Source organism: Paroedura picta, chromosome 11, assembly GCF_049243985.1.
Source record: "Paroedura picta isolate Pp20150507F chromosome 11, Ppicta_v3.0, whole genome shotgun sequence".
Taxonomy (NCBI): Eukaryota; Metazoa; Chordata; class Lepidosauria; order Squamata; family Gekkonidae; genus Paroedura; species Paroedura picta.
In genome coordinates, this window is record NC_135379.1 from 43,493,539 (window position 1) to 43,518,695 (window position 25,157).

The following is a 25,157-nucleotide window of genomic DNA, read 5'->3' on the forward strand; positions in this document are numbered from 1 at the left end:
CCCTGTCTCATCACCAATGTGTAGCAGATATGTTGTATGAGGCCTGCCTCTGTCACTTAAATGTCTGAAGCTTCGGTTTCCTTTTGTCTTGGATTTCCTCTTATGAGCCAAAAACGAATGACTTGTGAACTTCCCTCAGACAGAAAGCATTAGCTTGTAAGATCTGAGACTGGGGAATGTACTAGAAGAACCTAGACGCATTACTCTATATGCCACCCAGAAAGCAAGAAGACCCAGAGGAGGGATCTGCTGACCCACTTTCTGCCACTCTTCAGCACCACCACTGAAAGTGGCCAGAGGGGAGTATTGCAGCTCAACAGAAGTCAAGTGACACAAAGGACCAGAATGGTTCCACTGGGTTCTGTAAAGCTGTTGGCCAACTCTTCAGTTTGAAGCTCAGCCACAGAACTGGGCTTTCCGCCCTGCACCTATATACTTGCTTTTCGTTATCTTTCTGTTCCCTGGCTCCGCCTCAAGATCAAGCTCCGATAAATCCCAGCAAGAGTTGGCTGTGTCTTCTATTACCCAGTATCCTTTTTTGGTGTCAGAGAAATGCTTGCTAGTTTATTTGGTTTCATTCTAGGCAGAAGAAGAGTTCCAGAAAGCACAGAAAGTGTTTGAAGATTTTAATACTGATTTACAAGAAGAGCTGCCGTCTTTATGGTCAAGGTAGATATATGGAATGGTTCTTGCCCTTTGGTGTGTCACAGCAGGCCATAGAAGCTGGGTGACCACCATCTCTTTGTGTCTTATAATTTAAGGTAAAGGTAAAGGTATCCCCTGTGCAAGCATCAAGTCATGTCTGGCCCTTGGGGTGATGCCCTCTAGCGTTTTCATGGCAGACTCAATACGGGGTGCTTTGCCAGTGCCTTCCCCAGTCATTACTGTTCTACCCCCCAGCAAGCTGGGTACTCATTTTACCGACCTCGGAAGGATGGAAGGCTGAGTCAACCTTGAGCCAGCTGCTGAGATCGAATGCCCAGCCTCATGGTCAGAGCTTCAGACAGCATGTTGGCTGTCTTACCACCCTGTGCCACAAGAGGTTCTATTTATTTGTCACTAGATATTTAGATGCTACCTCTTAGTATGTCATTCTTGAGATAGTGCCCATGTAGACATCACATAAACAGAAGAGCCAGTGTTGTGTAGCAGTTAGGGTGTTGGACTAGGACCCGGAAGATCCGCTTTTGAATCTCTACTCTGCTGTGTAACCTTTCTGGGTAACCTTGGGCCAGTTACACTTTCCCAGCCAAACCTAACAGGGTTGTTGTGAGTAGAAAATGGAGGAGAGAGGAATACCATAAGCCACTTTATGTCCCCACTGAGGAGATAGGCAAGGTATAAATGAGATAATATATAAATAAAGAATAAATTGAAAAGCATAACAAAAGTATTCCAAGAATTTTGGTTTTGGATCTTTCCATGAATCAATGTTGCTTGCTTTGATCTCAGTCCCTGTTTTGAGGGGGAAAAACACCAGTAATCAAAGTTAGCATCTTTCTCCTATGATGCAAGGGAGGAATTTTATAATATTGTAAGGATAAAGAGGAAGTGACCTCAGAATTTCAGTATGTTGCCAGGGGACGACTGCATTTGGAAAAGATCTAGCTATATGCTTGAGGTCTGTGATTTTGTGCCTGGTTGTAATGGGAGTGTGTGCCTATATTGTTTATTTCGATAGTGTAGATTGGACTACCTGTGAGCGTACTTTCAGGGAAGACTTGTAGCTGGCCTTGCTCTTATTTCTTTACAACGTGGGTTTTGCTTTTGCAGTTCCTTGTGTAATTTCCATGTGTGACAGAGAGGTTTCGTTTTTCTTTCATACTAAATGGCGTTAGTGCCATGCCTGAGTCAAACCTGAACCTTTATTGCATGCAGAATTCCTTTCATTCAGGTGCTGGCTTAAGCCTGAAAAACACTCTGTTCCATTTACTGAGTAACGCATTTTCTCTGTACCCTTTTACAGATCATTCTTGCATTGTGCTTGTTTTGAGAGCTTCCATCTTGCTAACCTACTTTATTTCAGATAGTAAGTGTGTGGGGGTGTCTGTGTGGAAATCATTCTGTAGTCAGCCAACTCTTATATCTTCATATATCTATCTTCAGATTTTATCTCATGTACTATGAAGCACTGGATTACATTTACCGGTAATATCTACATAGAAAATCTGCCAGCCTTATTCACACTAGGTGACTGACAAATTGGCTTAGATCCTCTGGAGCTTTTCCAAAGGCTGAAGGATGTGTGCTTATAGGGCACAACGTTGTCACTTCCCCCCACTTCTGGCAGCCTGAAATGCCCCTGCCAAATCTTGTTCTTTTGGAAAAAGGAACCTCTCCAGGAACATAATGGGGGGGGGCATTTCTAGCAGGGAGAAGTGGGGAAATTGTGCCACGTGAGCAGATATCCTTCCATCTGTGGAGAAACTCAGTGTAATTCAAACCTCTGCAACTATTCTGACAGGAATATCATCACAGATTATAAAGAATACCCTAGTAAGTAAACCATCAGATGAAGTAACAATGATGATTTAGCTCTGAGCTTAGAATGGCCAGGAATAATTTGTTTTAAGCAAGATATGACATTGATCACTATCTGTACTACTTCAGCATGGTAAGTTGAATGAGGATCTAGAATTGTTCTTAAATGGTTCAAAGGGGCCTTTATTCATTCTCGGATTGATAATGTCTCATGCCCTTTCATTAGAAGCCACATATCCGTAAAGTTCCTTTACATGATTTGAATTTATACTGTAACCAGGAAAAATATATATATTGTTTAACATGTAGAGTTATTTTTCTTGTTTTTCCTCTTTTGAAGCCATCGAGGAAAATATTGTTGCTTTAGCTCTGGAGGAAAAATACACCTTGTTATTTCCCTTTCAGTTTTACAACCTTTTCATTTTTATCTTGTCATTCCCCCCCCACCCCCCAGACGAGTTGGCTTCTATGTGAACACATTCAAAAATATCTCCAGCCTCGAAGCCAAATTTCACAAAGAAATTGCTTTGGTGAGTAAAAAGGAATGCATTGTGGGAGAAAAGCCACTAAGGACTTGGAAATGTATGAAACAGTAAAAGTGCGGAGATTTTTTAAAATCTAACCATTGCCTTGTTCCCTTTCTGTTATTACGTTTATTACCTAGTGAGCATTAGTGAACAACAATCGAATGGTAATTCAAATGAGTAGCCATGTTGGTCTGAAGTAGCACAATAAAATCAGAGTCCAGTAGCAGCTTTGAGACCAACAAAGATTTATTCAAGGCGTGAGCTTTCGAGTGCAAGTCTGAGGAAGAGTGCTTGCACTCGAAAGCTCACGCCTTGAATAAATCTTTGTTGGTCTTAAAGGTGCTACTGGACTCTGATTTTATTAATCAAATGGCAATGTAATTAGTGAATGGAAACCAAATGGGAATGGTTTTTCTAGTGTATCTAATATGCAACAGACGTTTATGGTGGTGTTGGGAGCTGCCAGGTGGGCTGAGATTTGTTGTCACACCCTGATTCTGTTGTTGGGATTGCCATTCACCACCCTGCCTCAGGGCCAGATCCTGCTTTCCATTTACTTTATAGAATCATAGAATTGGAAAGGGCCATGCAGCCCATCTAGTACAACTCTCTGCTCAATGCAGGATCAACCTAAAGTGTCCAGGATAAGTATCTGTCCAGCTGCGTCTTGAAGACTGTCAGCGAGGGGGAGCTCACCACCTCCTTAGGCAGTCAAATCCCCTGCAGGACTGCTCTGAGTGTGAAATTTCCCCCACCGATATCTAGCCAATATCATTCTACATGTAGTTTAAACCCATTATTGTGGGCCTTATCCTCTGCTGCCAACAGGAGCCTTTCCCTGCCCTCCTCTGACAACCTTTCAAATACTTTAAAATACTTTGTAAAGGCTTATTCAGGACTGGTTTTATGAACTTTGATCACTGCTTTTAGATTTTTGATCTGGCACTTTGAAACTGATTCTTACCAGCTGCTCTTAGATTTCTGGCATGTGTGATCTAATATTTTGGATAACTTGGATCCTAACACGAGTTTATCCTGGCAGATCAATGAAATAAATAAATGTTTGTTCATTGCCTGAAACAATCTAAAAATAGTGCAAACAATCTAAAAATAGCTGCAAGAGGAAGGGGGTGGGAGGGATGACCTTGTGAAATCACAAAGGCCAACCAATCAGGGCCATCCGTAGCCAATTTCTGGAGAAATTATATACAGCCATCCCTCTCCAGCTTGCTTCTAGATAGAAAAGGCACATCTGGATTTGGTGCAGAGAGAGTACATCCAAAGCACCTCCTCTTGTAGAAAAAAGATCTCTTAATTTGCTGACTGGGATGCCCTATTGAAATAGAAACACATTTCAGCAGTGTATTCATCATGATAAAACTTATCTGAACATTGCACAGGGAAAAAAATGGAACCAAACTAAGGGTTTCAGAGTGGATTGAAGCCACTGCTGCAGGCTCAGGACCGAAACGCTTCAGTTGCTTAGAATGCTTGAGATCTCTCTGTCATTATGCTAATAGTGGCAAGTAATGAAGACATTTCCATGAGATGTTTTCCTTTTTTGTCAAAAAGTGCTTCTAGGGCAAAAGCATTCCTTTATCCCAAGGATAGTTGTAGCACGTCTTAAGCAGCAAAGTGTGAAGCTGTGCAAGAACGCCATGTGAGGCTTGTGATTGTGATTAATGCCTCATTTTTCCAAGGATGGCTAACCTCAGGCCTGTTGTTGAGCAACTGTATGGTCTTATTTGCCTCTAGATCAGGGGTAGTCAAACTGCGGCCCTCCAGATGTCCATGGACTACAATTCCCAGGAGCCCCTGCCAGCGAATGCTGGCAGGGGCTCCTGGGAATTGTAGTCCATGGACATCTGGAGGGCCGCAGTTTGACTACCCCTGCTCTAGATCTTGTTTGCCTCTAAAATAACTTTGATCATGATGACTCTCTCTCCTCAGCTATGCCACAAACTTTATGAGGTGATGACCAAGCTTGGAGAACAGCACGCCGACAAGGCCTTCACCATTCTAGGAGCACCCAGGTGATGAATTTTCTGTCACATTGCAGAGTGTGTACCCTAAGTTATGGACACCGATTATACCATCCTTAATTTGGGAGAGAGCAAATTCATCAGAGTATAATTTCTGTTGTGTTTGCCAATTTCACTCAGTTTTGTATCGATTCATTTTGTGTGTAACAGGGGTAGGCAAACTGTGGCCCTCCAGATGTCCTTGGACTACAATTCCCATGAGCCCCTGCCAGCATTTGCTGGCAGGGGCTCACGGGAATTGTAGTCCATGGACATCTGGAGGGCCACAGTTTGCCTACCCCTGGTGTATAAGATGCAAATTTCAGCTGTTGGCAGGTTAGTATAGCTGTGCTTTCTCAAATTCCTCCAAGATAGGTCAGGATCACATCTGGTGTTTACATTATGGAAGGTGACTTTTTTCCACTTCTCTTTTACGGGAGGGCTGGTTTTTTCCCCTCTCTATGAAATTATAAACTGATCTGCTTCTGCTTAAATCTTGGGTGGTTTGCTTTTATAAGCCCTATTGGTCTAAAATTTGGCTACCACGTTGTCTTGTTGTGTTCCTAATGATATGGTGATATTCCTTGCAATGCAAGCAGTACGGAGTATTTCACTCTTTGGTTTCATCTTATTAGTTTGTTTGCTTACTACCGTTCACCTTTCCTACTGAGGCTCTGTATAGATTACATAATTAGAAAACCGGGGGGGGGGGATCAGTTTGAGACATACCATAAACAATGGAGAGGGGCAAAAAACAGCTAAAAACTAAATGAATAATTATTGTCCTCGAGTGGTGTCTGTTCTTGTTGGATTCTGGCTGTAACTGGAACGTTTGCTGCAATACTAAAAAAAAAAACACATCTGTATGTCATTACATTTAATTCCTAATGCAAAACTGTGCAATCTTGATCAATATCTTCTATTTCTAAACAGGCCTTAAGCTTTAACATTAATTTGTAGAATGTGTATCATGGCATAGACAATAACAGAGCATTTGAAAAAATGATGGAATTGAGCTCAAATGGGGAAGATGTTTTGAGAAGTACCTGTTTGGGCTATTTTTCAGTGGTCTGCTAATACAGATCAAAAAGCGTATGCAATACAGCTTAGCATCCATTTGGAGTGAGAATTATACTTCATGACCTTATTCTGAATTGGCTTATGAAGGTGTCATATAGCAAAATGTCATTTGTTACGTGACACTGATGCAATACCCTCACACTGGGCTCTGTGGTTCCTGATTGGCTGGGATTCTGTGGCCAGGAAGAAAGAACTTTAAACAAACAAGCCGTAGCAAGGAGGCACTCTAGATATCAAAAAATAGATATAAAGAAAGGTAAATGTGGTGGAGGGGAGACATTTTGCACCTGTTTCCCTCTGAAAAGTCTCTTCTTCTTCTTCTTCTTCTTCTTCTTCTTCTTCTTCTTCTTCTTCTTCTTCTTCTTCTTCTTCTTTACTGAAAATGATCACAGGAAAAATTCAGCCCAGACAAACAAGTAATTTCACTGAGTAACGTGTTGAGAAACAACAGTGAAATGGAAAGAACATGCTAATGCCTGTGTCCTTCTTTTTTTAAATAAATAAATAAATTCCCAGACAGAGGTGGTGAGTGAACTTTAAGACATGTCCCAGTGGTTGAGAATAGTTTTGTTTTGCTTTAGGAAATAGAACATGATTGAGGATTTACTCAATCATGTATTACTAGTCCTCCACAATGATGCCTAATTCTGTATCTCATTTTTTCGAGTTAGGATGCTTTTAGAATGCTGTAGCTGTATGTTGCTTCCAAACACAGCCCATTAGCTTCTTAGGAACAATCTGCTTTCTAGACTAGACATCTGATTTGTTAGCTCTTGTTATTTAATGTGGTATCAACATAGGCAATAAGACCTGTAGTCACTTCTACAGTATCGTAGAACGGTATCAACTAGATAATAGGGAGAGAAATTTCCATGGTCAGAGTAGTTCAGAGTAGTTCAGCAGTAGAATTGGCTGCCTAAGGAGATGGTGAGCTCCCCCTCACTGGCAGTCTTCAAGCAGCAGCTGGACAGATCCTTATCCTGTATGCTTTAGGTGGATCCTGCATTGAGCAAGGGATTGGACTAGATGGCCTGCATGGCCCCTTCCAACCCTACGATTCTGTGATATGTACTAGCTGTTTCAATAGTTTCTGAATACCCATTTGTTTGTTTTTTTGGGGGGGGGGAAATCACTTCTCATTAATTATGTAATATGATTGTGAAGGTGATCTGTCACCTTATTGATTGCCACCTTATTGATTTGTCTGATCTGGCTGGCTAGATGGGTGTCCACTAGCTCCTTCACCGCTCCACATGCATCCCTCTTGAAGCTGCATGCTCAGTGAAAGAGGATGACCATCCCAGATAGAAGGAGTGTAACGTTCACATTTAGGCCAATATGAGATGGGTTTCCAGGACTGAGTCCATTTTTAAAACATTTACCTTTACTACTGTACACCAAATTTAACTGTCATGAATCTAAAAATAACATGTAGAAAATATGCATGGATTGTTTGGGAGTCTGCTGAAAAGTAGCCCAGCATATTGAAATGGAGTGCACTGTATATATATTTAAAAAAAACGTTTTGCATCCATCTAGTGATTCAGGCCCACTCCGAATTGCAAAAACTCCATCTCCGCCCGAAGAGGCCTCGCCCCCACTTAGTCCCGAAGCCAGCCCTAACCACACGTTGGCACCAGCTTCTCCCGCACCAGCACGGCCTAAATCTCCCTCACAGGTATGAGCAAAACTATTTTTGGTTTGGAGTTAATCTTGCAGTCATTAGATTGCAGAGTTGGTATAGCAATTTCCTTTGCCCTTGAGCAATGTTCATGTCATAGTCTGTCAGGGCCAAATTGCATGTTACGTTTTCCCACAAGTTCCCAAGCATTGTGGGGGCCCAGTTAGGGCTCAGACCATAGGGGAAAGGCACATCAGCCTAACCCCCATGATGCAGTGCAACCCTCCAGCAGAAGACAGGCCTGGAACCGTTTGGGCCGGGCAAAGGGCACATAGGGAAAAGGCTGAGGTCCCTCCTCCAACACCATGGTTCCAATCCAGATCAGGCCCCTGTGGTGCTTGCATGTTGGACATGCTCTCTTCACGGAGCCAGGGTAAATAGCCTTCAAGATAACACCAGAGTCCTTGGTCACCTGGCAGGGTTTCTCTTGGGTGTTGCTGCTCCATCATGGGCAACATGATGAAGCCCCGTTAGCTAGGCTATGGCACTGAGTCTGCTTGGAGACCAAAGAGGAGCAAGAAATCCATGGTGAGATGTGGGGAGAAATACAGACTTTGCCAACCTCCTGTAGTCCCCTTATGTGTGCTAACAAATGACAGCCTCCTGGGGAGATAGAGAAATCTGTAGTTTTCGGGGGGGGGGGGAGGAGAGCACAGCTTTTCTTTTAAGTTGTTATGTGCGAAGTCGTGTCCGACCCATCGCGACCCCATGGACAATGATCCTCCAGGCCTTCCTGTCCTCTACCATTCCCCGGAGTCCATTTAAGTTTTCTTTTAAGAGAACACATCAAATAACCTTTCTGGTTTAAAAAACTTCCTGCAACTTTTAGCCTAAGACAGTTTCAAGAATAGAGTTTAAAACACAGATGGGCAAATCTGGATGAGCAATGAGGATGAAACCGATTCATAATAACAAATCAATACTGAACAAAATTTGAGTCCGGTGGCAACTTTAAGGCCAACAAAGTTTAATTCTGGGTAGAAGCTTCCGTGTGCAAGCACAAATTAAACTTTGTCTGTCTTCAGGGTGCCACTGAACTCAAGTGTTGTTCTGTTGATCAGAGCCACATGGCTGCCCCAACTAAATCAATGCCAAAACAGCAGTTTAAACAGACATAATGACAGTATGTATATAGTGAAAGTAAAAGAGCCTTTCCCCTTTACTCCTGTGAAATCTCTGAAGACTGAATTAAAGACTGCCAACAGCATCTGGCGTAAATCCAAAGAACGGATTTACCGGAGCTATTTTTATCCTCCTGATATAAAAGGAATATAATTTCTTTTCCTGCAGGGTAAATGTGATTTGATTTCTTTTGTCGCTGGCTCTCTGCTGGCCTGTATGAAATGTGTCGGCGCAGCATGCGTCTTGCAGCTGCAAAGATCTGGGACTGCTGAGGACCGGCCAAAAGGCACAACGATGCTGCATCCTGCCCACATCCGGGAGGCTCAGTGCCAAAGATGGAATATTTGTCATGTGCTTTTCTTTTCTTTTTTTGTCTGCTGTTTCTAATTTTATTTTATTTTAAATGTTGCTATGCTGCGTTTCCCTGAAAATGGGGTCCCCAAGGTGATGAATATAAAACATTTAAAAAATTCCTGACAATAATTCAATAAAAACTTTGATTCAGGGGTGCAGCCGTGTTGGTCTGAAGCAGCGGAACAAAGTTCGAGGCCGGTGGCACCTTTAAAACAAGGGGTAGTCAAACTACGGCCCTCCAGATGTCCATGGACTACAATTCCCAGGAGCCCCTGCCAGCGAATGCTGGCAGGGGCTCCTGGGAATTGTAGTCCATGGACATCTGGAGGGCCGCAGTTTGACTACCCCTGTTTAAAACCAAAGAAGCTTCATTCAAGGCATAAGCTTCTTTATATCTGCCCATCTCCGAAGTGAAAGGAAGCATTTGGCCACAGCTTGATCCCCTTTTCTCCTTGGGCCTGCTTGCTCTCTTCCAGATGCCTTGGCCATCTCTGTCTCTTGCCTGTGTTGTTTCTTACGCTGAGGAAAGAACAAGAAGGCCAAAAGAGAAGCCCTTTCCTTCACTCCTGATGCACAAGGGTGTGTCTCCGTGCTTGAGATTTGACTTCCCCATGTGTTTGTTCACTGTTTAGCTGAGGAAAGGTCCTCCCGTCCCACCGCTGCCTAAGCTCACACCGACTAAAGAGCTACAACAGGAGAATATTATCAGCTTGTTTGACGACAACTTTGTTCCAGAAATAAACGTGACAACTCCTTCGCAGGTGAGCCAAGGGGATCGTTCTGTCTCACACAGGCTGTCCATTTCACATTTCTTTGTACAGTATTTGCAGTATTCACTTACCTGCCTTGATTTGTTTGCTTATTATATTGGTTTAGTAATCCAGCTGCTCCGCTAGCATCCCTACAGTACAGAGCCAAAGGCCAGAGTATACTCTTAACATTTTGAGATTGAATAGAGGAACGGCCACTGAGGAAAATTCCCTTTGAAAACGGGAGATATCTGGAACCCGTTCTGGTTGGATGCTACAATAAACCAACATAACAAGAAGAGACTTTTTACTTTTCTTTATCCTGTATTAATTTTGTTATTTAATATCATTAGTAGCCTTTTTGTGAAGACACTACAAACCGTCCCTTTTGTCTGTATTTGCTTGATTTGTTTGCTGGCCGGCCTGCCCAACAACAGAAGTGGGCATTGCCCAGAGGGAGGGTTATCTGCTTTGCATGCACAAGTTCCCAGGTTCTATCCCTGGTGCCTCCAGTTAAAAGGATCAGGTAGCAGGCCAGAGTGACCAGCACAGACCTTGATAGACCTGTGGTTGTCGGACTCAGTACAAGGCAGATTCATGTGCTCAGAGCAGTCTTAAACCCATTTCTGTGCTGCCTCACCAGCACCCTTATGACTATTTCTATTGGAGAGCTGTGTTTTGGAGAAAGTAGAGGATGGTAGACCTGCTCTCCTCCCCATTTGGACTGCCAGCAAGTCCCACAGCCATGAGTCTTGACTCTCTTGCCCCTGGCTTGTGTGACTGGGTGATGCCTCAGAAGGTCAGATTTAGCCTACAGACTGCTAGTTCCCAGCAGCAGGCCAGGAGGCAAAAATGGCCTTGGGGGAGGGCTTGCTCTGAGCCCCAGCCACTCAGATGGAGGGTGGAGGGAGAAGAAGAAGAGTTGGTTTTCGTACCCTGTCTCAAAGGAGTCTCAAAGGAGTCTCAAAGGAGTCTCAAAGGAGTCTCAAAGGAGTCTCAAAGGAGTCTCAAAGGAGTCTCAAAGCAGCTTACAATCACCTTCCCTTCCTGTCCCCACAACAGACACCCTGTGAGGGAGGTGAGGTTGAAAGAACTCTGATATTACTGCTCATTGAGAACAGCTCTAACAGGACTGTCAGTGGCTCAAGGTCACCCAGCTGGCTGCATGTGGAGGAGCAGGGGAATCAAACCCGGCTCTCCAGATTAGAGGCGGCTGCTCTTAACCATGCTGCCTCTCTGAAGGAGGAGCAGGTTCACACTCACCTCACATTGGGTGAAAGTTGCTTCTTGCTTGGAGCCAGGGTGGCCCCAGAGGGGAAGAGGGGCAGAGCATAAGCCCTCTGGGGCTTTCCCTGATGGCCATAAGGGCCTCGGTGTATTTAGTCAGCATTCCCAGGCTTTTTGAATTAGATGGTGTTTCTCGTGCTGAAGAGTATGATCCGTCGGTAAGCAGAATCTCACCAAGAGATAATAACTAGCTAAGAATAAATTAGGTCATTTGTTGGAGTCTTCATAAGCAACAAATTTCCTTTCCAAATTCTGTTGAAAGGAAATTAACTTCTTAGTTCCTAGCTCATTAGGTCCTGATTAATGCCACTGAGTTGTTTTGTCGAGTCCTGTGTCCCACTGCCTCCAGCATGCAGGGTAATAGACTCCACTGACAAATGATGCTTGAAAGATCCAGACGGGATATTTATTTTCAGATGCAGGGCTCACTCCTTGTGTGTTGGAACTAATGGAAGGAACTGCAGTTCAATTGCTTCTGCGTAGTGCCAATTTGCAGGCAAGGGGCATGACCCAGCCAAGCCTAAAGTACTGTTGATTCCTACGGAATACAGATGAATGACTTACTGAAATCTGTTGGACTCATTCAAATGTGTTTAGAATTAGAGTCCGTCCCAAGGGTTGCTGTTCCATAACCTACTAATTTCTCATATGTACGTTGTGTGTTGTTGTTTTTGTGGGTTTTAATGTATGGTTATCTGCTGTAACTTGCCTCGAGCCTCTGGGTAGAGGCAAGTAACAAATTTAAATAATGATGATGATGATGATAATAATAATAATAATAATAATACATCAGTCCATTGTGCAAGGAACACGATACAGGAGATAATCCCAGTTTAGGATCACAACAACCCTGTGAGATTAGTTAGGCTGGGAAACAGTGAATGAACCAAGGCAGCAAATGATCCAGTCACCCAATGAACTTAATGACTAAGAGGTCGAATTTAGGTCTTCCCAAACCAAGATCGGCTACACCTGAATGATTCCGATCACCCTGTTGTTAATTGTTTGATTCTCCAAGAGAGCAAACAGCTGGAAGAGAAAATCCTTGATGAATGGTGCAGATGTGAATGACCAACCGTACGGCTGATTCCACAGAATCTGAGGATCGAGAGAGATGCATGTTGATTAAACGAACCTATTCAGATACTTACGATTTCATCATAAGCAGAGTTACACATCTCCCTTCCAATTGAGCCCTGACCTGGATAGTCCAGGATAGCTCAAACTCATCAGATTTTTGAAGCTATTCAGGGTTGGCCTTGGTTAGTATTTAGATGAGAGACAACAACCAAGGAAGTCCTAGGTCATAAGGCAGGCATTGGGAAGTCACCTCAGAAAGGCTCACACCTTAAAAACCCAATGGAGTTGTTTCAAGTCAGTTTGTGATTTGGGGGCCAAAAGGGGGGGAGCCAAGTGGAATCAACTGAGAGCCATTGAAGGATGCAGTTCTGGTTAGAATGGCACTGAATGCAGCCTGAGATACTCTAAATTGAAATTAAATATTCCATCCCAGATGATTTATTAAGAGCACAATGGGTCTAATCTGAGAGACTGGATCTTTAATAGTGATGCCATATTGGATAGACAAACAATAATAACATCTAATTTTCCCCCTTTGTTTAAACTGTTCAAAACAGTCCATTTCAGATCTGACTACTTAGTAGCCATTTCTTTACAAAAACTTCAAATGGTGTTTGCCCATTTACGCTTTCAAGCTATGCCATCAGCCCTACTCTCAGGCCATTTTTCCGGTGTACCTTTTGCCCTTCACCTATGTATTTCTGGAGAACCTGCTGTTGAAGACCTTTATCATTATGTTTTGGATTGTCCACTATAGTTGGAGCCAAGGACCAAGTATATTGAGAGATTTTTGAATGGCCAGAACTTCCCTGCGAATTTAGACAAAATAGTCTTTTTATTATCGGATAAAGGTAAAGGTAAAGGTATCCCCTGTGCAAGCACCGGGTCATGTCTGACCCTTGGGGTGACACCCTCTAGTGTTTTCATGGCAGACTCAATACGGGGTGGTTTGCCAGTGCCTTCCCCAGTCATGACCGTTTACCCCCCAATAAGCTGGTTACTCATTTTACCGACCTTGGAAGGATGTAAGGCTGAGTCAACTTGAGCCGGCTGCTGGGATCGAACTCCCAGCCTCATGGGCAGAGCTTCAGACAGCATGTCGGCTGCCTTACCACCCTGTGCCACAAGAGGCTCTTTATTATCGGATACCAACCCCCTAATTAGTTATAATGTTTCACTATTTGCATTAGCAGCAAGGAAAATCAGAGCCAAATTTACGCCCCTGGAGAGCTAGAGACCCGAATTTGTATTGTCTTTCATTATCTATGGACTACTGCATATATTGTTCTAATTCTTTTACTGTTTTTTAATATCAACTGATATGATATTGCTGGCATTGTAATGGCCTATGGCTGGAAACAATGAAGTCTTATACACACCAAATTGGAATTAAAGGCCAGTCTGTGACAGTGGGCACAAACATAGTTCACCTGGTTCACCTGACTGCTCTCCTCTCCTCCACTCTCATGTGGAGTTGGAAAACAAACCCCGTCAGAAAAGGAATTCCAGTTGCTCATGGTGTCTGGCTTCAGGTGCCTCTTTGCTCCAAGAACCTGGGATTGTAATCCAGGATATATTTTCACACTCAGCGCAAACGGGGAGAAGCAGGGAGTGAGAGGAGTCCACGTGGCACAAACTAATTCTGTGCCTTGTCATGCCAAATAAACACAAGCTCGGCTTGCTCCCTGAATTCAGCAAAAAGCAGATGGCATAGCCTAACATGCTCGTTTCTCCTCATTCTTGGGTGTGTGTTATGTAACTTCACGTGTCGTTATCCGTCTTTTACTCTGCATACTCTTTAGGAAAGCGGTCAAATGCATACCATAAAAACAATGTATTTTGCATGCGGCAGGGAAAATTGTCAGTGTGGCTTTTGAAATTCGGTTGTATCTTCCTGAACAGAACGAAGTTCCTGAAACTAAGAAGGAAGAGTCTTTGTTAGATCTGGACTTTGATCCATTCAAGCCCGATGCTGCAGTTACTGTGGCAGCCCCTTCGCCAATGTCTCAGGTATTTCCCTTGCTTAAAGGAGGCTGTTCTTAAAGGTGTGGTGTAGACGGTTATTGAAAGGTGCTGTAAATCCACAGATGCGTCATGTATAGAATTCAGGTTCCTGAGAACCTCTTTTCTAATTTAAAGGGGGAGAAAGAAAATGGATTTTAGACCTTGTGATTGTTAATGCATGCTTGAATGTCTTTAGACTATGCCAGATGAAGTTTCAGAATCAAAAAGGTGGCTGGTCTTATTTATTAAAAATAGTTATGCCTCTCCTTTTCATGCTAAAGAAAAAGACCTTCCACAAGATTTATTCAGAGTCTGACTTACCCCTGCAAAAAAAAAAAACTTTTGGATGATCCAGTGTGCAACTGATATACTGAATTAAAACAATAATTAAAATACAATGCGGGGAGGGCAGAATCTACAACTTATGCAATACAGCCAACAACACCCCCCTCTCTCGGCTTAGCTGAAGAGCCATCTGGAATAAAAAGGTCTTCAGCATTCTCCAGAATGCCTGTAAGGATCTTCCTTGTCATATTCAGCTGGGTATTTTCCTTGAGATTACAACAACAACAACAACAACAACAACAACAACAACAACAACAATAATAATAATAATAATAATCACATATGCATGCATCCTGTCTTTCCAGAGGCATTTTAAGTAAATGATACCTCTGGGATTCTCTCTTATAATCTGCTTTACTTTAGGATTGTGGAAGATCTGAGTTCAAAATGGTTAAATGTTTTGGTTGAAAGGATTTTTCAGCTGGAAACCACCGTTGTCATTCTGATGACATACACAATACGATAAAGATCCATTCTGTTATTTCATCCCCATGTTCCAAGATGGCAAACAGAATTTGGTACACACACCAGGTCAGGATGGGAATTATCTGTCTTGGCAGGATTACACCTGAAAAGGATCTGAGGATTATGGTGGATCAATGGCTGGATCCATTCTTACGACAACTGCGACAAAAGAGGGCCACATACAATTTTTGGCACAGTATTCAAGTCTTTTGAATGAATGCTTCCCCCCCTCCCCCAGCTTTGGTTGGTAAATAATATATACAATAGGAGAAATCTGAGTGATCCCACCCAAGTTGCTGGTTTGCTTGTAGTTGGAGGGAGCTTACGTAAAGCACCCAACGCTAACCCTGGGCACATGGCAACTTCGGGCACTCTACGTCAGATGAGACAGCACAGCAGTCATCTGATACATACATCCACATGGCCACATTGATTTTTAGCACGTGGAAAAGACTAGTCCTTGCCTGTCCTCTGTCCCATGGAAAACAGCACCGTTCCTATAAGGCTGCAGCAGTCACAACCCTGACAAGTACGGAGCATTCCAGTGAGGACGGGAGGCCATTCAAAACGACGGTGTCCTGATATCGGAGCAGTAGCTGCCCCATTCCCGCCTGTGCTGCCTAACTTGATAGTCCTCTGTTCAGGAGACTGCAAATGCAAACACAGTTATAGTTTTACTTTTTATGTGTGGGGGGGAAATCTACCTGGTTCTTTTTAATACTCTAATGTTGATGTTTTTGTTTCACTGTCCTCTTCTTTTGTCATCCACAATGATCTCGTTCCTTGCTGTCTGTACCATAATGCTTCCTCTGTCCCTCTGCTTGCCTATGCTAACACAGTATTCTAACCGGTCAGGGGGACTATAAAGCAAGTTGCCAACCTCCAGGTGGAGCCTGGCAATCTCCCAGAATTATGTCTCCAGTCTACACAGATCAGTTCTCTCGGAGGAAACAGCTGCTTTGGGGGGGGGTGGATTCTGGGGCATTATACCCCATAGAGGTGTCCCCCCTCCCAAATACTGCCTTTGCTGAGATCCACCTCCAAATGTCCAGAAACTTTCCAGCCCAGAGTTGGCAACCTTAACTATAAAAATGAAAATATCAGCTGTTTGTCCCCAAAGAGTCCTATGAATTGGCTCTAAAGCACTTTCTGTGGAAAAACGGTTCCTAGTGAAGCAAGGGATGCCAGCGTCAAGAAAGCCTTCATAGTTCTGGCATATGTGACGAAGGGAGGCTTGTCAAAGTAGCAAAACCTGGCTTGCTGTTGAAGGTATCCTGAACAAGGCTTCCTAAAGCCAGACTCATCCCCTGCTGATGGCCCAGGGCCTTTTAGGATTGTTTGCCTAGTGTGCAATGCCCAAATAGAATGACCACTAGACTGGAAAACCTTTTATGATTTTCATTCTACTGCAGAAGAATAGAAATGACACAGGTGGGATGGTCCCAAAGAACCTATGCAGAAAACGATACAGTTACATGAGATTATATAACTTCCCATTGGAGGCAGGAAAGGTGATGCCCTTTCAGGCCAAACCAATAACCTGGGGTCTCCACCCCCTTGCACATCCTACGGGACCACCCCTTCTGCCACCATGCCAGCTCCCTGGAAAGGTCCCAAAAAGGCAACTTCCGTTCCTTCCCCCTCCAATGGTTTACATAAACAATTTCAGCTTCTTCCTCTGGCCTTGAGAATAGGTCAGTTTGACATATCAGCATTGGCAATATTTCAAAGCACAGCCAAGTACATACTTTCCCACAAGGTGGGCCTTTCGATTACGAAAACAGTTCTGGAAGCCAAGCTTCTCCTTACTGAGCAAAAAGTTAAAGAGATCTGTCTCACCCCTCATCCCATCACATTCTAGGTGCCCGCTTAAAAACATCTTGATGAATATCAGAAGGCCATCGTGTGTCAAAAGTCCCAAGAGTCCTGTACCTCCATAACATTGAGCAGTTACGTTCCTTTTCAGCTGGGTTCACAGAGATAAACTTCCAAGGGAGTTGTGCCTTAAGAGCAGAGTCGGAGTTTCTTGTTTCCTAGTGCTTTAGTCTCCGTGGACCAGGGTTGGTCAAACTGCGGTCCTCCAGATGTCCGTGGACTACAATTCCTATGAGCCCCTGCCAGCGTTTGCTGGCAGGGGCTCATGGGAATTGTTATCCATGGACATCTGGAGGGCCACAGTTTGACCACCCCTGACATGGACAGAGCTAATAAATTGAGATCTGTGAAATGCTTTCTAAAATCCACTGTCCTGTCTCCTAAAAGAACGCTAAGCCAAGCTGTGTCCAGCAAATGAATACTCACGATCCTGTTTAATTATGCTTTTCAGCACATAGAATGGTGTACAAATGAGGTTTTCAACCCTGTCCTTCTTTCCCCTGTTCTCAGACGCTACCGTGGGATCTATGGACGGTAAGGTGGCTCTTGTTTGTTTTGCACGCTGTCTTGTGCTTGTGGTTTAGTTGGTGTGGCTTCGTCAGCATTTATGTCGCGTTCATCAGTATGCCAGGCGCATTGCAGCGCACTGCAAGCTAAAAGGATAATAAGACGCAGAGATTTCTAAACACCAAAGTTGAAAAGCTTAACAGTGTCGCTGATAAAACTTGCTCCCCTTGAATCTGGGGATTTCATTGGAAGGGGGCCAGATAGCTCCATATTTAGATCATCTTCAAATACCGAATCAGTGCAGAGCCTTTTCTTTGGCCAGATGTAGCACTTTACCTTCAGCCATCCTTTTAGGAAGATTTCAAAAAGAAGCCTGTTCCGACAGACACTGCCCATGTGAAACAAGCAACCCTGGAACTATCTTGCTTTTTTATTGCCCTTTCTACGCAGATAGCCATGCAGAATAGTGAAGCCTCATTTTGTTAACATCCTGGTCTTTTAAATGTTTCCTTCCTTTTGAATAATAACAACTCTGAAATTTTAAAAAAGTAAATTTTTGCAAGGTGTCATGAAGTTGCCCCGGGGATGTTAACTATAACTGGTAGCATATTTATTATTTTCCTTTGGGTTCTTTGCATTCATCCTGTCTCTTTATTCAGCATTGATCTTGACATCTATTTATCCTAAAGTTATTCTATTAGTTTTATATGCAAGTAAAGGATGTCTGATTACAATGGATGGGACCCAGTCCCAAATGTTTGCAATCTAAATTTTGACAGGGGAGGGGATGGGCAGAGGCAGTCAGAGCCAGATGTACAAATACAGATGCATAGGTTTTAGATTAAACCAGATGCTTCACAGAAGAGACTTTTTCATAACTGCCTGGAAGTTGTATGTATGTATGTATGTATGTATGTATGTATGTATGTATGTATGTATGTATGTATGTATGTATGTATGTATGTATGCATGCATGCATGCATGTATGTATGCATGCATGCATGTATGTATGTATGTTCATTTAAGGAAATCTGTTCCAATCTGAAGGTATGTGCATTTGGACAAATCCCCCACCCCACCACCCTCTCTCTACCTATATGTAACGGTTGAGGATATTCTAACTCAATGTATCTGATGGAGTGTGCCTGCATACAGAAGCTCACATCTGTTCCACTATATATTTCTGGTAAGGGCTTGGAGGAGGAGTGTGTCTCATGGCTTAAGTGCCACTCAGTGCTTAACACCCACTCAGGGTGGCTGTCCCGCCCGAGTGCCTCTTCCTCCAACCGGCTTGACTGGCTGTCCAGCAGCCAGCCAATCGCCTTCCATCCCACACCCCTGACCACTCCTTCCACTTCCCTCCAGTGCTTGGAGACTACATGAGAGCTACCCCTGCTGGTGAGTTCCCTGCAGCCTGCAGCCTTTCCAGGTCCTGGGGGAGAGGGAGGCTGTCTGCAGAGTTCTTCCACCACCACCACCACCCCAATCTAGTGCTCGTTGTATTCTTGAATGCAATGGGCTTGGCCCCTAGTCTTGAATAAAACTTTGTTGGTCTTAAAGGTGCCCCCAGACTTAGGCTTTGTTCTGCTGCTTCAGGCCAACAGAGTCAAAGTCTAAATAAATGACATAAGAGACTTTTTATTTTCTTATGCTTAATTAAGGCACTGGATAGATTCTGTCTCTCCTTTGTTACAATTTTGGAATCGGCCGCTTTTTTCGTGCAGTGCTTCAGGCCAACATGGCTGTCCACCTGAAGTTTGGAAATCAAATGAAATTAATGTCCAAAAATTGGGCTTCTTCTGTGTAATGCACCCATATGTGTTTCCGGGTATCCAGTTGTTTCTTTCCCAAAGCAAAAAGCCAACTCTCGCTTTCTCTCACTTCCTTGAAGCAGCAGGTGGTTCAGAAAAACCTGGGAGACGTCACTTTTGTGGCTGCAGGGAGGACCCTTTTGAAAACAGCTGCCTCTGCTTGGTTTGGAGCAGCCTGATGTTGGGTGGAGTCTCCCAGTGTTTTATCATTGGACTCATCCCTATACTGACCTTTTTTGTAATTCCTCCCCATAGCAGCTATTTTGTTATAGTATCCACTGCCTGTTCTCAATATTCTAAAAGCACCCAGACATTCAAGAAGTATGCCAATCTATGCAAGACTATGGACTAGACCAGGGGTAGTCAAACTGCAGCCCTCCAGATGTCCATGGACTACAATTCCCATGAGCCCCTGCCAGCATTCGCTGTGAGGCATCAAACCACTACACCAGAAGTAATCAAACTGCGGCCCTCCAGATGTCCATGGATTACAATTCCCATGAGCCCCTGCCAGCATTCGCTGTGAGGCATCAAACCACTACACCAGAGACTCATGGGAATTATAGTCCATGGACATCTGGAGGGCCGCAGTTTGACTACCCCTGGACTAGACAGACACAAGCATTTCTTTGACCCCTTATCCACCCCTTAGAAAGCTAGTTATCCACAATGTACCCTGGAACATGGAGAGAAACCTGAACATGGAGCAATTGGGCAGGGGGAAGTGGAGCACAGTCAGAGCCATGAGCCAGGCCATTCTCCTGAGATTTATCAACCTCACAAAGAGGAAGATCAGGATAAATAGATTCAAGAGGACACTGACTGAGACTTATTCTGGTGATTCTGTCAAACACACTCGTCCAACACATGAAGCTCCCTTATATTGACTCATTCCATTGGTTCATCCAAGTGAAGATTGTCTACTCAGACTGACAGAAGTTCTCCAGAATATCACATGGAGGTCTATCACATCATCTTTAAACTGGAGATGCCAGGCGTCGAACCTGGGATCTTCTGCCTGCCAAGCAGATGTTCTGCCACTGAACCACGGCCCCTCCCCTGTTGGACTTGTTAAGGCTGAGAGATGAACAATTTTGAATGAGTCTACAGAAAGCCCTAGAGCCTCTTGTGGCGCAGAGTGGTAAGGCAGCTGCCTGAAAGCTTTGCCCATGAGGTTGGGAGTTCAATCCCAGCAGCCGGCTCAAGGTTGACTCAGCCTTCCATCCTTCCGAGGTCGGTAAAATGAGTACCCAGCTTGCTTGCTGGGGGGTAAACGGTAATGACTGGGGAAGGCACTGGCAAACCACCCCGTATTGAGTCTGCCATGAAAACGCTAGAGGGCATCACCTCAGGGGTCAGACATGACTCGGTGCTTGCACAGGGGATACCTTTACCTTTACCTTTACAGAAAGCCCTGCATCTGTGATTAAACAGAAACCTTGCTATCAAACGTGCGTAGCTGAATTCAGAAGGAAAACACTGCCATTTTTTTCTCATAAAGACTTTATCAAGTTAAATAAAGCATGAAAGGAACAAAGGTATATGCCATGAACTAGTCAAACTGGCATAAGTTGTTTCTTTCATTGCTGGTCAGTTCTCTTTGCCTCGCTGCTGCCACTTCCCTCAATGCAGTTAAACCCTCTTTGCCCTGGAAGGTTCATATAAGCTCATCCTCATCATAGCCATTCTGCAGCGTTTTTGAGGGTGTCTCAAGGTTGTTTCAGGCAGGCCGATAAGATAAATAGGCTTTTTATGACTTGAGGACAAAAATAGGCTGGTCTGACAGGGATGGGAGTCTGTTGGCACACCTGAGAACAGCAAGAACAGTGCAAGGTGTTGGTTAGAAGGAAAAGATACAGATAGGGAGACATTGAAGTCACCTGTACCTTTCTTCCTAGTGGCGTCCTAACACAGCTCACTTCCAAACAATTGATGATGGAATCAGTGTCTTGGCTCCTGATGCTTCTGACAGTGGTTTGAAGTGTAATGGAACTTGCACAGCTTGTGAAGGATAAATGGAGAGAGCCAGCTTGGTGTAGTGGTTAAGAGTGCAGACTTCTAAACTGGGGAGCCGGGTTTGATCCCCCACTCCCCCACATGCAACCAACTGGGTGACCTTGGGATTGCCCCACACTGATAAAGCAGTAAGGGCTCTCTCAGCCTCACCTCCCTCACAGGGTGTCTGTTGTAGGGAGAGGAAAGGGAAGGTGAGTGTAAGCCACTTTGAGACTTCTTTGGGTAGAGAAAAGCAGCATATAAGAACCAACTCTTCTTCTTCTATTATACTCTGAACCAGAACCAATGGGATGAAATGAATTCCCCCCTCCAAAAAAATGCACATGAAACATTTAAATGAGAGAAATCGGTGGAATGTGGAAAACAAGCTCCCAGGTGGCAATGAATGTCCTTCCCTTGCTACCTCTCTGCAGCTGACTCAGACATTAACTGCACCAGGAAGTCAACTCATGTCTAAAAGGACCCCTTCCCCTCAAAGTGACAGTTTTGTCCACACCTATTTCTGACAGATTTTGATTAAGCCTCTCAGAAGTCTGAAGATACTTTCCATTAATTCAGGTGTCAAAATTTCACATTTGTGTGGTGTGAACACATGCTGGGTGCGATGTGTTTAGAATGTGTTTAGACCAGAGGTACCAACTGGGGGTCCCGCCCTATCTTAAGCATTCCATACTGTATGTGGATGATCTACCCAGAGTTACATTATTAGGATCGTAGTACCGGTCCTTGGTTTGGATTGGCTGAGTTGGTTTGAGGGAATATTGTTGACTTGCACCACCAACTTTATAATTGGTTTTGAGATTGGGATTAATGCTATCAGTGTTTTAATGGGATTTTGTGGGTTGTGTTGTTTTAACGGTTTTGTTCTGTAAAATTCCTCTAGGTGAGGCGTGATATAAATTCAAAAATAAATTTTAAAAAAGCAAACCAGGTGCTGGATCTAGTGATCCACTCACACAAGGAACGCGGATTATCCTGCTTTCCCCCTTCTTCCTGCAGCCCCTTCTGACCCTGGAAAAATTAATGTTTGAAGTTTCAGGACATGAATGGAATAGTAGCCACGAAGGTCAGCAGACTGCAGTGAGGAGGAAGAAACTGGCAGAACCAGCTCCTCTTTCATCAGCCCACCTTTCTCATAGACAGAAGGGACTGCTGGAGGGAAGGTCAATTGGGGGAGATCTACAAGGTGCTAACAAATCGCTGGCTCTCACCCATCTACTGCCCAACCTGCACGTGTTCACACCAGTAATTCCTGCTGCATAGCATGAAGCTTAGGACCATCCAAATAAAATTTCAGTTTTAGATTGACTTAGATGTGCAAGAGATTGGTAAACTTCCAAAGAAAAGATGGTTGGTTTGAAGTGATTGTCTTTTCCCAGGAAATAACACCAGAGAACAGTACATTCTTTCTTGTTCAGAATTTAGTGGCTTTGGGTTTGTTTGTTTATTAAACTTCTATACCGCCGTTCCCTTAGGCTCATGGCAGTTTACAGAATACATTTTTACAATAAAACCCGTAATTAAAACCCATTAAAACTGATCGATCAACAATATCAACATTGTTGGGTATCAGGCAAAAACACTAACTAACCCCACTAAGCCACCCCCCCCCCCCACGTTAGCCAAGGGTCACCAAGTTGCTGGTCTTCTAGTATCCCTGTAATATATATCACTGTAATAATATAACATTATACTAATAATAATGGACTTCAAAACCTGGCTAAATTTGTTGAGGATTTACATCTGAGTCAATTTTTTATGAGACTTGTAAGGATTAATAAATGCAGCTAATCTGTTAATGAATTGATTACAGGCGGAATTGATTACCTGGTGGAATGAGCTCTGGGAAGAACTGAAGGCCCTGATGGAGCTGCCTAAGTTCCACAGGGCCTGTAAAACAGCTCTTCTGCCAGGTCTTTGGTTGAGGCCGGGGTCAGACACAATTGGGGCCCCTCTTCCGGCCGACATTGCACCACCATATGAATCCCATCCTGTGGTGATTGGCTGAAGATTGGGGAGGAATGGGGACTATGCTGCTGTCTTGTGTTTTATGTTTATTAAGAGGTTTGATTTATTTTTATTAGAGTTTTTACTGTTTGTATGTAAGCTGCCATGAGCCTATGGAGAGCGGTGGGATAGAAGTTGAGTGAGTGAGTGAGTGAGTGGAGGCAGGAGTCAGACTTTTTTCAAAGAGTAGGGGTCACTACAAATATTTCATCACTTCTCATGGTTTCTTTCACCACTCTTTCTTGGTAGACACGTTCTTTTAGGACTTTTCAATACTTCTACAAAATTTCTTTAATGAGTGAAGCCAAAGTAAAAGTGGGCATGCACCAAGGTTCTCTCAAGCCAAGATTAGCTATTAGAAATCCTTTTTGTTTCTAGCTGTAGATGATTAGAATCTTTAGGATATTTTGCTGAAAGAAGTTTTTATTTTTCATTGAAAGTGATCAGGATTTCAACTCGGCTGGTGCTTCATACAGCCAACCTTAATTTCTGACTCTACTTAATAATCTAGTCCGGTTCTTCAATTTATGGCATTGTGCCCTGAGTTTCCTCCAGGAGAGGAACCTTAGAGGTTGAGGAGGAGAAGAATATACTAAATATCAAAATACAAATATTTATTCTATTCATTGCACATTGAAAAATTTAAAAACAGAAAAATTAGTCTCACACTACTGGACAAATCCGGAGCATGTTGACACATGGATAAACAAGCTGATACCAAAAACTAAATGTGTTTCTTGCCAAATAAACTCAGATCAAGATATCAGAAGGATCTCATGAGGTGGGGAATGGAGAATTAATAAATTGATTACAGGCGCTGACCTGGTGGAATGAACTCCCGGAAGATAGATTCTTGTATATTCTTTATTCTATTTTTTTCTGTCACTTTCATATATAAAATAAAAAAGAATTAAAAAACCTAAATGCATTTCAACTCCTCTTGGGGTCTTCCTCATTGATGTAATATTTAATTAAACTCATGCAGTGTAGTAATGGGGACTATAAAGTGGTAAAGTGGCAAAAAACATATAAAGAGGCTCCCACACGTAAAACGTGTCCAAATCTCTCTCTCTTGAAGCCCCCATTAAGAGATTTAGTCTCCAAAATCCCATCCTTATAGCCCCCTCTCAGCCTGAGTGCATTCTCATCTGTCTCATAGAACGTAGTGAAAAATGTTCATCCAATATGACCATGCTTGAATACAATCATATCCATGTTTAGCTGTTGACAGATTAAGGTGTAGGGACACATCATGACCTTCTTGACTAGCCCTCTTAGCACTGGCTCTCACTTGCATTAGATTCTGTATGTGGGAGGCATTCTAAATCCCTGGGGCTATCGCTTGCAAACCCAACGTTCCATGCAGGTTTATTCGGAAGCAAGACCTATTCCCAGGCAAATATTCCTTGGCTTGCATCCTGAGTGATGCTTTCCCGTTTCTGATCAGCTCTGTCTTGTGCGCAAGCTGATGCATCAAAACCACTATGATAGCTTGAAATCCTATCTGAAGCATTGACTGGAATGACATGTAAAGACACCTTTAGAGGAAATGAAGCTTGATAGAATTAGATGGCGTTCTTTAACCAGGCCCTGACGCAATAACTTCTTGTCCCAAGGAGTTTGGGTTTAATGTGAATGTAATGCCCTTGAATGTAATGAACTTGATTTTTCTTTTATTGATATGGCTTCCTTCCACACAGACAAGCAGCGAATTGGTGCAGCCGGTAAGCAGGCCTTCTCTCTTT

At 43.5% G+C, this 25,157-nt stretch overlaps 1 protein-coding gene across 1 annotated transcript in view; it reads left to right on the forward strand.

Annotated features, from left to right (window-relative positions):
• The window catches only part of AMPH (amphiphysin), a 111,686-nt gene that overhangs the window by 61,575 nt on the left and 24,954 nt on the right, over positions 1–25,157 (forward strand). Inside the window, exons 7-14 of the mRNA XM_077303546.1 lie at positions 584–669; positions 2,936–3,011; positions 4,959–5,041; positions 7,649–7,787; positions 9,899–10,027; positions 14,285–14,392; positions 17,582–17,605; positions 25,113–25,136. Of these exons, the coding sequence (XP_077159661.1) occupies positions 584–669; positions 2,936–3,011; positions 4,959–5,041; positions 7,649–7,787; positions 9,899–10,027; positions 14,285–14,392; positions 17,582–17,605; positions 25,113–25,136 (669 nt within the window). The remainder of the gene's footprint in view (positions 1–583; positions 670–2,935; positions 3,012–4,958; positions 5,042–7,648; positions 7,788–9,898; positions 10,028–14,284; positions 14,393–17,581; positions 17,606–25,112; positions 25,137–25,157) is intronic.